General features: G+C 38.4%; 1 protein-coding gene across 3 annotated transcripts in view; it reads right to left on the bottom strand.

The window, feature by feature from the left end:
* POLA1 (DNA polymerase alpha 1, catalytic subunit) overlaps positions 1 to 14,673 on the bottom strand; it is a 196,416-nt gene that overhangs the window by 165,347 nt on the left and 16,396 nt on the right. For all 3 annotated transcript variants that reach the window (XM_027727896.2, XM_027727895.2, XM_039391330.1), the window contains exons 13-22: positions 11,067 to 11,141; positions 9,819 to 9,957; positions 6,659 to 6,819; positions 5,438 to 5,522; positions 4,552 to 4,613; positions 3,717 to 3,806; positions 2,080 to 2,196; positions 1,184 to 1,359; positions 646 to 775; positions 196 to 315 (exon numbers count right to left, since the gene is read on the bottom strand). In XM_027727896.2, the coding sequence (XP_027583697.2) occupies positions 196 to 315; positions 646 to 775; positions 1,184 to 1,359; positions 2,080 to 2,196; positions 3,717 to 3,806; positions 4,552 to 4,613; positions 5,438 to 5,522; positions 6,659 to 6,819; positions 9,819 to 9,957; positions 11,067 to 11,141 (1,155 nt within the window). The remainder of the gene's footprint in view (positions 1 to 195; positions 316 to 645; positions 776 to 1,183; positions 1,360 to 2,079; positions 2,197 to 3,716; positions 3,807 to 4,551; positions 4,614 to 5,437; positions 5,523 to 6,658; positions 6,820 to 9,818; positions 9,958 to 11,066; positions 11,142 to 14,673) is intronic.

Consider the following 14,673-nt stretch of genomic DNA (forward strand, 5'->3'; position numbering starts at 1 on the left):
GCTGTTACACTGTCCCACTCTCATTATCAAGTCGACAAAAAAAAAGTATTTTAACTAAGCATATGCTGTAACATTAAGTTGTATCTAATGTACATTTGGGGTTCTTTGTGCTCTCACAGAACAGTAATACAAAAAAGATAGATTTTTTTTAATTTTTTAATAAAAATCCTTGGAAGGAGGAAAAACTGGACCCACCAGCTTCTGCACAGGCTTTTTAAAAACTTGTTTGTCTGGCACTATGTAGTCCTTTTCATGGAATGCATGAAGCAGTAGGAACTCATTACGTTCAGATCGTCCGCCCATCATTGTCCTCGACTAAAGAGAGGGGCAAAAAAAGAACTCAAAGCAAAGCAGAGAAAACACTGACATCATAAGGCAGACTAGGTAATGTCCTTGAACTATTTAAGTTCACTCAACGTTCTGTATCACCACCATGCACAAAACTCAAATGTGGTATTTTCAAGAAAGTTTTACATTATTACCTGATAAGAACATTGAACTCCCCCACTTGTCACAGAAAAAATTTATAGCATCATATATTCTCAACCAGTGTTTAGAAATTAAGCCTAGCAAATTAAACACAGAAAACATGGAACTGTTGGGAGGAGGGGAAAGGGAGGAGGGCAGAAAGTAATGAAAATGTACCATGACATTCCCAGAGATGTTTGTTATCTGAAGAGCCAGTGGCAGAACATTCAGCTCACACATGATCTGGAGAATGAACTTGGCATCTGTCCAGGTGTTTTCCAGCATGAACAGCAAGTGAGGAGAATCACTGAGAAAAGAAGGAGCATGGCCTAACAAAGTAAAATCAGCCTCCTTTGTAGTAGTTTAGACCTATATGCTGCACAGAACACACGGTACCTGTAGCACACCAGTGCTGAATTAAACAGCAAGCTCTTGTAATTGAGAAGCCATCCCAAAACTCAAGCTTGCATAACCTATTAGTGTATCTATATCAATGTTCTGACAAATCGATTTGCTTCACAGGCAATAAACCACCACATACAAGTGGCTTGAAACACTGTAACATAACAATACAATAGTATTTAACTTTTCAAATACCAGTGTGCTAAGTCAGCATCTACATGACAAATGAAGTAAGCAAGCATAAAATTTTACGCTGGGAAACCACATCTGCTACTTTCCAGTGGAGGACTGAAAACCCCAATCAGCAACATACCTGTACATATTTCGAATTTCCTCAGGTAGAATTGTTACCCTCTCTGTTTTCAAAATCTGATGGACCAGTTCAGACAAATGGTAACTTTTGCAACGAATTAATTCTTTGGCAGAAATTTCTACATCACAGATCATTCGACCGCAGGCAGCACTCCTTTCAGCAAACCCTCCTCGACCCTTAACCATATCACACAAGGAGAGAAAAACCCAAGCAAAATTAAACGTGCAATCATCAGCAAAAATCATCAAGCCACAACATATGTTTACAGGGCTCAGTCAAGTCAGTTGGTCACTAAATACTCTAATGCTCTACTAAATACGACTAATACTCAAGACTTACAATGATGCCCTAAAGGAATCCATGGTATCTTTTAGTATAAGAATGTTAAGAAATAGATACTTAACTCTCATTACTAGTTAGATTTCACCATCTTGGCCTCAAGGAATGATAGGAACACGCAAGAACACAGCCACGTTCAGCACTTCAGTACTCCAAGCCTCACACATTGTCCTCTGAACAAATACAGACTAAGAACTACAGAATTAACTTAGCAGCTCTCTATGGGATGATTCACCCATCAATCCAAACTGCATTTTCTCATTTTACAGTTACAGCAGACAAAGACTGTTACAGTAAAGACTATTGCAATTAATCTGTCATTACCATCATCTAGTTGAGATAAGTAAACTAAATTAGCCTAACTCGAAAATCAGTTTAGCCTATTACTGTAATAAAAGTCATATAAACACTCAATTTCTGATCTGGGACACATGAAATTCAGCATGACCAACAGTCAAAATACGTCAGTGTCACATTTACAATTCCTCAGAAAAATTAATTCATTTTTAATCACACACAACATAAAGGGGCTTAAAAGACTTAAGCAATCTTATTACCCCAAGCTTTGGCATGTTAGACCTCCTCAGTCGACCTATCTTGGACCAGTGAGGGACTTTGCACAAATTAATTCTTTGAAGCAGCACTTCCAAATCAAATCCATAAATATTATGACCCTTGAAGCAGAAAAAATAACAAAAAAGGTTACAACAAATGCAAATTGAAAGACTTACTTCCACACACTCAGTATTCCTTTGCCCTTTGAGGTTTTTTCCAACTAATTGATGGCATTATCTCTCTCGCAGAAAGCACTTTCTAAGAGAACGTTCATCAACAGTACTCATTAGTCTTAACACTAACAATGCTGTTCAGCAGAATACCAAAATCAGCTCTATAGCTGGCTCATAGCTTTATGCTTTGATAGCAGACATTAGGATTTAAAGCTTTATAGAAAAAACCCACAACATTCTTCACAGAGCATATAAACTTAAGCTAAGAGTAATTCCTTTTGTCTCCATCCATGAAAGATGCAATTTTTCCCTTTGACACTACAACGGGCATAGTTGTTAAATCTGGACAGGAAGACCTTGCAACCAATATTTACATACCAAAGCACTCCAGCAGTATTTTAAACAATGCTAAGGACATTGATGACACTGGTCTGTAACCTGAGCTGAAAGCAAAATGCTACCCTGATGAACATGAGTCAGTCACCAGGAACTGCAGGTCCACTCTACCAGATATCTCTGTGTAGTGCAAGACTGTGCTATAGAAGCAACTCCTTAAAACGAGCAGCAGCATTTCAACAGCATTAATTAAACCAGGTGCAAATTAAACTGCACTAACACAGTTCTGCTGTTTTCAGGACACAAGATCTCACACCCCTACTATTGGCATCCTCAATTTTAAACCACTGATTGCAGTGTTGCCCCCCGACTGCTTCCCATAACCACCAGGAAGCTTAGGTCATAGGGCAAATACTGGATACCAGCTGCAGCGAGCTGAAAACATCAGGATTCTGACAGCTCTTCTCATCGTATTCCCACCACTTAATCATTTGTATTTACCTACAGAAGAATAACAAGTTGTGTGTAGCCACCTCAGATTTATAACCAACTTCAAATTGTCCTCAAAACTTTAGTAAGTGAAACTCAGGACTGTACAGTAATTAAAAATAACAAAAAGAAAAAATGAGTAATTGTAATAAATCCTCAGCTACACGGTAGAAAACATAAGAATGCTTATTAAAAAACTTTGCTCAGATCCCACAGATTTGTATAGGTTATCATTTTGATTTACAGCATAAACACAATCTAAATGGTAACACAAATTATATGAGCATCTGAACTGAAACACTCTTAAGTCTACCAAGAGTTCCCATTTTTCTAGAAAATCAGAGGTTTATTGTCGTGTTTTGTCTTTCTGAGTAAAGAAAAAAAATATTTGTTTCAGGTATTGTGGAAATACTGCCTATTCTAGCTATTACGGGAAATAATAGGATGTATAAAACACTGTCAGGGAAAATTCTGTATCATCTTTGTATCAAAATATCCCTGCCGTCTTATAAGCAAACTCAATTCATAAAGCAGACTAAGACAAACATTAAAAAACGTATAAGAGGACAAAAGAAAAAGAACAAAGCTGACCAACTGACAATAGGCTTTAATTTAATTCTCAGAGTCTCAGAACTACTCACCACAACAACATCTGGGTCAATTTTGTGAATCTTCGCCAGGAAAAATCCCAGCAGTGTTCTCTCTGTTGCAGCGATTTCTATTTTAGCATTCTAAAAGAAGCAAGAGAGCACCTGATTTCAATGACCCAATAAGTTTAAAATGGAAACATCTCCTCTCCCCTACTAGTTACAAGACAATAATAAAGCACCACAGAGCTCTCCCTTTCATTCTATAATTCAAGGATTTTTTTTCTCACCCCCATAGACATAGAAAGCTTTTCTCAGAGGCTTTTTTCCATTCTACTTTTGTATGCAGGTGTCTAGTGATATTTTAAGAGCCTCCTAAGAATCAAGCACACCAGGAAAATGCTCCATATGCATCCTTCACTCACAGGCTTAAGATCACACAGAAATAGAGGCAAAACAAAAATGGCTAACTTTATTATATTCTGTCAGCTCTTCCACTGCCCTTTAGAAAGCATGTCTTCTAAATTTTGACAGATTTTACTCTCCACGAAAAGATGAAACAAATCCTCCCAGTTTACTATGAGTACAAAGTCAGGTATAATGAAAATGAATCACAATGTTAGACTCTTCGAAAAACCTTTCCAACTCTCCTAACTCCCCACCTATTTTAAGAGCACAATTAGCAGCAGTACTGAATCACACAGAGCACACAACTCTGTTTTTACAAGCAAAACAGAATAAATACCTGGATTTAGGTTTGCAAAGTGGAAAACCAATAAAATAATCATGCCATTCCTTTGAATACTTCTCTTCACAACTTGCCAAAAGCACCATGAAGTTCATAACCTATAAGGTACTGCAATAAGAAGGCTAAAAGAAATGAAATTACCTTCTTTTTAATAGCTTCTTTGAAGTCATAAGGAAAAATGCAATCGTTCGGTTTGGAAACAGCTGCAAAAGAAGTGATATTTGTTCTTACATACAAGTTCTTCATTGTACCCTCCCAGTAAGCACCCATTCACAACAAAGGGAACCAAGAAAAACTGACCTCTAACTCTAAAAAGCTTTATATGAATACTTGGTTATCTAAAGACAGGTAATTAGTAAAGCATTAAACAGTCTTAATCAGTCATATTTGAGGTTATCATTGGAGATTATAACTATGGTCCACACTCCTGAAGAACTTCCTCTCATGAGCATTCAGCACTTCAGCACTTCCAATCAGTGAATCTCAAGGTTTAGCTGATATTACTACAAGGACACTGCTGCAAGATTTTTATTTTCCTAAGAAAACTTGTTTAAACATAATTGTGACGTTTAATTTTTTAATTCTGTTCAGAAGAACTAAACTGAAAAATAAGTAAGTGACAGTAAATAAATGGTCTAAATTAATGGGTGGAGAAAGTAAAAAGACACACAATGAAGCAAAACCAATAAAAATTATAGCAAACTGTATAGAGTAGTGTTACTTTGCGTCATCTCAAACTAAGATTTTTTTCAATTAAGTCTTGGATAAAAAGTCAGTAACCAGTGAAATTAAAAATGAGGAGAAAAGCCTGCCTGGGAGTTGAAACTTCATCATTTATCTACTCCAAGCCACTATTGCTGGAGTGACAGAATGTAGTAAAAATTAAAAATAAACAAATACATAAATAGATAAATAAATAAATAAATAAACCCCTGCCCCACAACCAAAAAACCAAAACACACAAAAAAAAAATAAAAACCTCAGAATTAATTTTTTTTTTTACTCATAAGCTGTTCCAAGTACATACCACAGAAGTGTGTCTGAAAAGGAGGCTGAGGTGCAGCCTTATCCAAAGGAAATTTCTGATGAACCAGAGCTGCAAGAGCCACAACCTATACCAAGGAGATACAGAATACACAACTTCATAAATATGACTACTATCAATATGTCTACTATTCTTCCTCCTTTTTTTATAAGTTTCCTCATCTCTTTTCTCTTGTTTCCACAACAGATCTTTTTTAAATTAATTCCAACTACAAATAGTTAAAAAGAAAAAAAAGTTGTCAATTGATCTCAAGAAAAATAAAGCAGAATTTCCTCCTAAATGATTATCGTAGAAATTTCAGATGCAAAATAATTCATTTGGGAAAACTTCTATCAGTTTTTGCTCTGAATCTGAACAGATACCACAATTTAAAGGATTCCCTATGGAGTGCAGGGGAGATGTGAGCAGGGCAGAGAAGCCTTTCCTCAGGAAGGGCTGCCCCTAAGCAAGCAGTCAACATTGCCAAGCAGCCAAGAGGATTCAGCATTTGGAACCCATTAGCTTTGCTGGCAGGATGTCCTGGTTCCCCAGACAGTGTCCAGGAAAACCCAATAGAAGACAAAGCAGACAGCCTTTAAAGCGTCTTGCTAAATAGAGTCCTGTTGGTACCTTGGGTACGTCATGTTAAAAAAAAAAAAAAAAAGAAAAAAAGATAAATGTGCCTTAGTATGTATTGGGATCTGCAATTCACAACTCAGAGTGGCCACCCACAGTTCTCCTCCTTTCTGAGAAAAGATCTCATAGCAGAATGGTAGGTGCCGTAAGATCAAGACCAAATTCTCATTTTAAAATGAGTTTTATCAGCAGAAAAGCCCAGTCATTTTACCTAGAGCCTATGATTAACTCTACCTAAATAAATAAATAAATGATACTTTAAAAAAAAAAAAAATCCATTAACAGGTGTTCTGAGACAGTCTTACAACTAAGAGGCACATCAGACAAAACAGAAGGCTGGAAAACATACATAGGATCCACTGTCACAGTAAATATTCGCACCAAACAGGCCCCCTAATCCATAGCTGTCATGCTGGTGAAACCCCAGTAGAAATTTCTTTGAAAAGCCCACAGCAGAGAAACTTTATTCAACAGTAAATATATTTAAACATGTTTTATCAGGTGAAGCTCCTCCAAGCCTTAGAAAACCTTTTAGTATACACTGAAGAACAAAACAAAGCCAAACCAAAGTGAGAGCAGATTACTTACCTCATTCTGGTGAGTCTTTGGGTTCTGAGTGGTTTTCATGCTGAAGGACATGACCACCAGAGGAGGAGGAGGAAGAGAAAGATCTTTAGCCACATTGACCAAGCCAGGCTTCATGGCCACAGCCTCCACTTTACACCAGCTGACCGACTGATTGGAAGGCTCTGAAGAAACAACACAAGCCACCTTCATTCTTCTGGGAACCACAGAACTGCACAGAGCACACCCTTTCAATGTTTTGCCCTTGTGGAATAGTCCAAGACCCACACTAATCCTGCCCAATTTTTGGTAACTCCCTGGGCCCTGACTCCCCTGTCAGCACGAGCTCTTTAACCACAAATAAGAGAGGGAATATTTGGATCGAGGTCAGGAAGATGCACAATGCAAAAAATACTTCAGGCAGCTTCACGCAGTCATAGTACAGAAAGATATAAGCCAAGTGAGCATAACTCCACATAAATTAACATATCACCTCTTAGCATCTAATCTTGTAGTCCATTCAAAGGGAGAAGGTTTCATAAAAAATTAAATTAATACAAGTGAAATGAAAGAATGTTCAAGAAATCTCTCAAATGCTAGAGAAAAGGCAGCCACAGTGCTAATCAAAAGAGTTTTGACTGAATGAGAACAAGAACTTTTGACTGACTGAAATGCACCACAGAATTAATTGTTTTAGATATAGTCCTTCCAAAACACAATTATGGAAATAAAGAGATGGCAGATTTTGTAAGAGAGTTCATCCTACCCTGGCAGTGTAAGGCATCCTAAAATGTAATACAGACAGGAAAGCTATTTAAAGTGCACAAGAGCTAAAAAATTGGATGGACAAAAAAAAGACATGTCCACCTTCCATTATCATTTGAGAATTTTTTGGCCTGTATTTTTTGCTTGCTTTAAAAAACAAAAGGGATCATTCATAAAAGATGCTGATGAGGTAACTCACTACAGCAGAAAGAAGCAGAGGTTGTATTTCTGACAGATTAACCTTTTGAAGTCAGCTATTGTTAGACCTACTTATCTTACTCCCTGAAAACTCTGACCCTCTCTGGAAACCCACTTATTTTACCTTCTCTCATTATTCTTGCTCTAAATGCAAACAGGTAGCTGACTAAAATATCTTAATATATAAAACACGGACGATCTCTCCAAAGGAAGACAGCCAATCAACTGCTTAAGACCTTTCTGCTTTGATCTCAAACATCTTAACACCCAGAGCTTCAACTAGCACTCTATAAAGCAGTGGTCTCCAAAAATGGGGTGCACAAGACAATCCACTGGGGTGTGGTAAGAAAATATTTTCTGTAACATTAACAAATAAAATACTTTAAAAGGTCATTATTTTACATAACTCATCCTTTTTAATTCCTATTTTTGTGTTTAATTTATAATATATATATATAACATATTTTTACAGTAGTACATGTATACAACCTATAAATAACTATCTATATACTGGGAGTAATGCTCGATTTTTTACTGACAGTGGTTGCAAGACTGGAGACTGCTGCTCTAGAAAAGCTCTGGTGCCACCTAGCATTGGTACTCAACTGCAAAGACAGCTTTGAATACTGGTGACATGTTTTAAAGAAGTTGTGCAAGTCTTTTCAAATGGTTTGGGACTTGCTTACTCTAAACTTTCCAGGTATATTTCTTATCCTCTATGGGAAGTGTGTAAGGGAAGCCACGCAAGAAAGCAAGACTCTTCTGATAAATTAGACACCTCCCACAAAAAACACATAACAACTTAAAAACAAGCAAACAAAACAAACAAAACAAAACAACTACAAAAAAAAAAACACACACACACACAAAAAAAACCAAAAAAAAGAACCAAAAAAACACCAAAACCAACAACCCAGCTTTGGGGCACAAAATCCACTGCATTAACAGAAATTTGCATAAATATAACCAGTCAGCTTAACAGTCAGTTTTCAACAGAGTGAGCAGGACAGTTTTGAAATGAGCAATTCTGATACCAAGACAGAGACTGTCTCTGGAACCTGAAGGCTCTAATACAGATGTGGGAGTGGAAAAAAAGAGCTGCCTCAGATTAGCTCTGATATGGAATCAGTATCTGAGCTCAGGCAAGGTAGTTCTAAGGGGAGATAACACATATCAGCATTAACTAAAATTGAATATTGCCTGAACCATTGGTTATCATTTCCCTAACTTTTGGCATACTGGATATGAGGAACAAAACAGCACTGGACTCTTCATGTGAAGAAAGAAAAAGCCAAAGAAATACGAAGTCAATTCTTGGGGAAAGAGTGCAGATGAAAAACCACCCTTAGGCCTTTAAAGTCAATATCAGAAAGTACACTGATGCTTGCCAATGTTGGGTGGAAAACCCATCACAGCTAATCCTCCTTTTGGAAGTCAGGGATTTGTCTTCTCCATTCCAGCTCCAAATTCTTAGTGGTATCAGCTTTGTCAGTAACTGAGCAAGCTGCAGAAGAGGAGAATCCTCCTGGTGTCAGTCACTCATATGGTCAATTCTGCACTGGAAGAGCCCCAAGGAGATTGCATAATAGATGTAGTTTTGTCCAGTATGATAAATATCCCTATGTTTTTGGGAATATGTAACATACATTGAATAAAGGGCTGTAACCAAGTCAGAATGAAGTGGCATAACCACCTGTAAGTCGTGCATGTCACTCATGAGGGAGAAAGGATTTAAAACTGAAAGAGCTCCGCACTACAAACTTTTCCAAATGTCAGAAAAAAAACAACCCTAAGACACAAAGAAGAAAGCCATCCAGCAGCAGTTTGTTCTTAAAAAGATACATCTGCAGAAAAAAAAAAATGGATCTTAAGTGATCAAGAGTAGAAAGATTAATAATTCCCTAGCCAACTAAGTTCAGCTTAGTACATGGCATTAGGCTATGCACCAAAGAGCAGCTGCCAGGCACTACACAGATCCCTCTTACTACCATTCAAAGTTATAATCTCATCTGTACAGTGTACAACTTTATACAGATAGCTGTCACAAAAAAAAGAAGAATAAGTTTTAATTTGTACTAGATAATGAAAATTAAACCAATAAAATGCAAGGTTAATGTACAAAATGATAATTCATCAGTAAAATTTAAATTTCCTCCTCCCCTTGATCTATAATTATATGTGTTTTCCAGCAACCAAGTATTTCACACACAAATCATCATACGTGGATTTTTTATTTCCAGCCAGCATGGTCCTTTGATCTTCTGACTCATCAAGAGAAGTTCCAGGCTAGAGGTGTTAGTTCCAAACACATGTGAAAATGTTTGCCCTTTCAGATCCTGGGGAAGCCGAGGGTGTTCAGCCTAATAAGTAACAGAGAGTAGTGAGTCATTTCACCCCACAGAAATCTTCAAGGTTGACACACCCTATTCAGACAGACCTTAACAAAAAACTACACAATACCTGAAATCACTGTCATTTCCCCCAGGCAAAGCCATAGCCTGTAATACCTGACAGTAATTGAAGAAGTTACACTGTAGGCGCAACTTAAAAATCAGGACAGTAATGAAAAAACACACTGAAGTTCTTCATCCATACTGGATACATCAGCCAAGACTACAGCAATGTTCAATGACCATTTTAATACAGAAACTGCTCATGTTGTAAACTTAATTAGACAGTTACAGCTTCAATCTTGTCGGACACAGAATGACTGGTTAAAGTGTTCCTGCATAGCTAAAGAAGAATTTGAAACAGCTAGCAAATCTCTATGGGATGCTGCTTTTGCACCTAAAACCAGTACAAAAAAATTATTTAAAAAGGCATTGTCCCAGCAACTAAGCCAACAGTTCAAGACTGCTGAGTCTCTTATGTTTGAAACCAAATTAAGTATTTTTGCTAATAAAGAATAGCTACTGATGTTATCATCGAATTTTTCCACCTTCGCTGCTCACTTTTACAGGTCTTAACAAAAGTCTTTCTCACCCAGCTGCTATTTGTAAGCAAGCAGAATAATTGGCTATATTATGGACATCAATAGGTGATAAAAAATAAAGTAGGAAAATTTGGAATATAGACTGTGAAAAAATCAATAAGCAAATAATAATTCAGGGAGAAGTTGGCAGAAATGCAACAGTTGTAGGAAAAAAATTTTTCCCTCATGTTTCATTTACATAACTAGAGTGAACACTAACAAATCACCATGTTATAGGTAACCTGGTAATGAACTGTTTTGTTAAGGACTAACTGACATATAAAGAATAACAAAAATAAAGTCACAAGTTTTGGTATTAACCTCTTTTTTTCTTGTTGTTATTATTACACGATAACAAGCAACTAACACTGCAAAAGAGGTACAGCCACTAGCTACTAAAGATCAAATCCTGCAAATATTTTTATTTAGTAAAACCATAAAATTCTTAATTAGATAAGAAAGTAAGTAATAGTATTTTGTCAGATTAATTGTACTCACCGAATATTTAACTTCTAAGTATTCAGATTTTGCTGGTACATCCGGAATCTCAAAAGCGTAGTATTTTTCCACTTTCTATATAAAACAAAGATATTTTCAGTATCTCTCAACTAAATATTCATTTTGTCCAAAGGGAAAGTTAAGAAATAAAGACCAGCCAAAACATACATTTCAAATATCATGGCCTTGATCTTTTATTACCAATTTTGCAACTCATTATAACCAGCTGAGGATACTAAGAATGTTTTAGCTCCTGTATTTAATCTCTGCATGTGTTTTTAGCATGAAAAGTTTCTATGGAATTGACTTACAAGTATACTAGCCAGTACAAAACAAAAAACATGGTGGCTACGGAAACAGGAACATTTTTTAAATTCACAGGTTTCAGACACACTCATGAGAACTGGTGGCTGCAGACCTCCACAAAATCACAAAACGCCTGAGATAGAAAGGGATCTCCAGAGATTGTCTAGTCCAGCTGCCTACTCAGAGCTGGGGGTTGCTCAGGGCTCTCTCATGCCAGCTTTTGAATATCCCCAAGGATGGAGACTCCCCAGCTTCTCTGGGCAACCTGTGCCCGTGCTTGATCTCCCCTACAGCAAAGCAATGTTTTATGTTCTCATAAATTTTGAGTGTTTTAAATGGTACCTACTGCTCTTATCCTGTCTGCCAGAGTCATCTTTACTCATGCCCATCAGATGTTTGTAAACAACAATAATATCTGCACGACCAATCCCTCACCTTGAACCTTCTCTTCTCCAGGTTGAGCAGTCCCAGGTCTCTCAGCCTCTCCTCACATAAGAGATGCTCCAGGTCTTGTAATAATCTTTGTAGTCCTATTCTGGACTTGCTCCCCTAAGTGCACATATTTCTCACACTGGGGAGCTCAGCTGAACACAGTGATCCCCAAGTGCTCACTAGGGATGCAAAAGGGAAAGGACCAAATCCTGACACTTGCTGGCACTGCCTCACACAGCCCCGAGAGCCTGAGAGCTGCAAGGGTGCATTGCTGGCTCTTGTCCAACCTCATGTCTAGCAAGATCAACATGTCCTTCACCCCAAAGGTGCCTTCCAGCCATTCAGCCACCAACATCTACTGGTGCCAGAGGTTTTTCCAGTCCTGGTACAGGACTTTTTCCCTTTTTTTGAACTTGATGGGATTCCTGTAGATCAGGAATGTCGAAGTCCCTTTGAATGGCAGCACATTCATATGATGTATCAGCTACTTCTCCTGGTTTTGTACTGTCTGCAGACCTGTTGAGTGTGTGCTCTGCCATCATCCAAATCATTAACACAGATGCTAAGCAGGATTGGATCCAGTATTGACCCTTGGAGTGCACCACCAGTGACTGGCCTCCACCTGGACTTTGTGCAACCTTTGAGCCCAGCAGTGCAGCCAGTTTTCAGTCCACCCCACTGTCCAGTTACCTATCCCACACGTCACCAGTTTGCCCATGAGGATGCTATGGCAGATAGCACTGAAAGCCTTACTAAAGTCAAGATAAACAACAGTCACTGCTCTTCCCTTGTGCACCAAGCCAGTCCATCTCTTCACAGAAGGCTACCAGCTTGGTGAAGCGTGATTTCCCCTTTGTAAATCCACATGGAACACTCCCAAGCACATTGTGACACTGGTTAGCTCCCTCCACACTCATGGGTGGATCCCGCCAGGTCCCATGTGCCTTTATTTGTCCAATTTGTTTACATGTGCCCCAAACTGATTCTTCTCCACTGAGGACAAGTCTTCTTTGCTTCAGGCTTTCCTTCTGATCTCTTGGAGTCAGGGATTGCTAAAGGCTGGACTTAGCAGTAAAGACCAAGGCGAAGAAGACATTGAGTATCTTGGCTTTTTCCATGACCTGTGTTACCACATCTCCCATCCCTTTCAGCAGCACCTCTTTCCTAGTCTGCCTGTACCTACAGAAGCCTTTCCTGCTGCTCTTTGTCACCCTCACAAGATTCAACTCCACAGGGGCTTTGGCTTTCCTTTCTTCGCCATGATGTCACCTCCATCAATCCATCCTCTAATCCTGACCAGCTCTTTGCTCCCCTTCAGGCAGGGCTCCATGCATTCCCATTGCTCTAACATACAAAAGGGACTCCTCCCTCCTTGCCATCCCAGCCTGTCCTAACCACATCCTATCCCACCACATGTCTGTGATCCCAAATCAGATTGTAACCCTGTAACTGAACACAGCTCCTCCTTTTACACTGCATTTTTTAATGTGCCAGCACTTCAGAGAGGAGACGATTTCCCAACTATCTGCCAGCTGTTTAATTTATTATATGCTTTGAACAGAATAATTTCTATAACACTATTGTATTTTTCATTTTCAGTGACTTGAGTTTTACTAGAAAGTAGTCAAGTTTGTTTACACATCTCTAACAAAGACCATTAAAGCAGTTCAGTACAACTTTACTGGAAGTATCACTTCCGCTTTCTTCAAGAATAATAATGATTTTCCACAACACGCACAGCTTGTCTGTTTCTAAGAATAACTACCTTAATTTTTCAAACAATTATAGTACCCTGTGCAACAATGTGTAGCACCTGCTGAAATGCCGTGCCCTGTAACAGGTACAAACCATCTGCACTGCTGTTACGTATTATTGTTATTATGTTATCCCATAACTATGCTAGCACATTACTTCACTAAAAGAATTTCTAGAGGCACCTTAAATTAAAAATCACATTTTTCACTGGAAAATGTACCACGTTCAGCACTTTATACACAAGACTCAGCATAATACACCACTAGGGAAACTTTAATGAGAAAAACCAAGATCACTACAAATGGGAATAAAATTTACAAATTAAAAAACACATGCAGAGTTAGGTAAACTTGAAGTTATTTGGGATTGGAGTTGGACGGTTGGATTTTTTTTCCTTAAATTAATTGCATCAGCACCAGCTCCCTCAGGGCACTACAATCAGCAGCTAAGCTTGTTGCCTCAAATAATATTTTAGCTGTAAGGCTGCAAAGCCTGGGTAGGGGAGCTATAAATAGGAAGCAGGCAAATCCAGAAACTACTATGGCATCAACAGTTACACGGAAGCAGAAGTGTAACATAACTTGGTACGAGAGCACCACTGTGAAGCCAGATCAGCACGGCAGATTAGCATGGAAACCTAGATCTGAACTGTTGAGCCAAAGCAGCACCTAACACAAAGAGCAAATCAGAGCTGTAACATTAATAGATGGCAATGCCCTGCTTTTAGCACATATCACTGGTGCCCCCCTCCTTTTTTTCTAATTAAAAAAAAAACCAACAACCTCTCAGGCTTCAAACAAGTTCTTGTTGCAAACGCAAGCTGAACACAGTATAAAAATAGTCTGCTGCAGTGATTCATCTGCGTTATTCCACAGAGCTCAGCTCAATTACACCAGCGTCTGGTCACAACTGCAGTGAATGAATGCTTTGCTGCAGAGTAATCTGCCCTTCAAGTGGCCCTTCAGAGAGCAGAAATGAGCAGCAGTGATTAGCTGCTAAGTTCCTAAGTGGAGTAAGGCTGCTTTCAAATTGATTTGTGAAGACTTGCTAACTTGGCAGCAGTGCAACCCATTGAAGCTACAATTAGCAGCAGGTGCAGGAGGAAATGATATGG

Source organism: Pipra filicauda, unplaced genomic scaffold (genome assembly GCF_003945595.2).
Source record: "Pipra filicauda isolate LSUMZ 115617 unplaced genomic scaffold, ASM394559v2 scaffold12_size5214236_pilon, whole genome shotgun sequence".
Lineage (NCBI taxonomy): Eukaryota > Metazoa > Chordata > Aves > Passeriformes > Pipridae > Pipra > Pipra filicauda.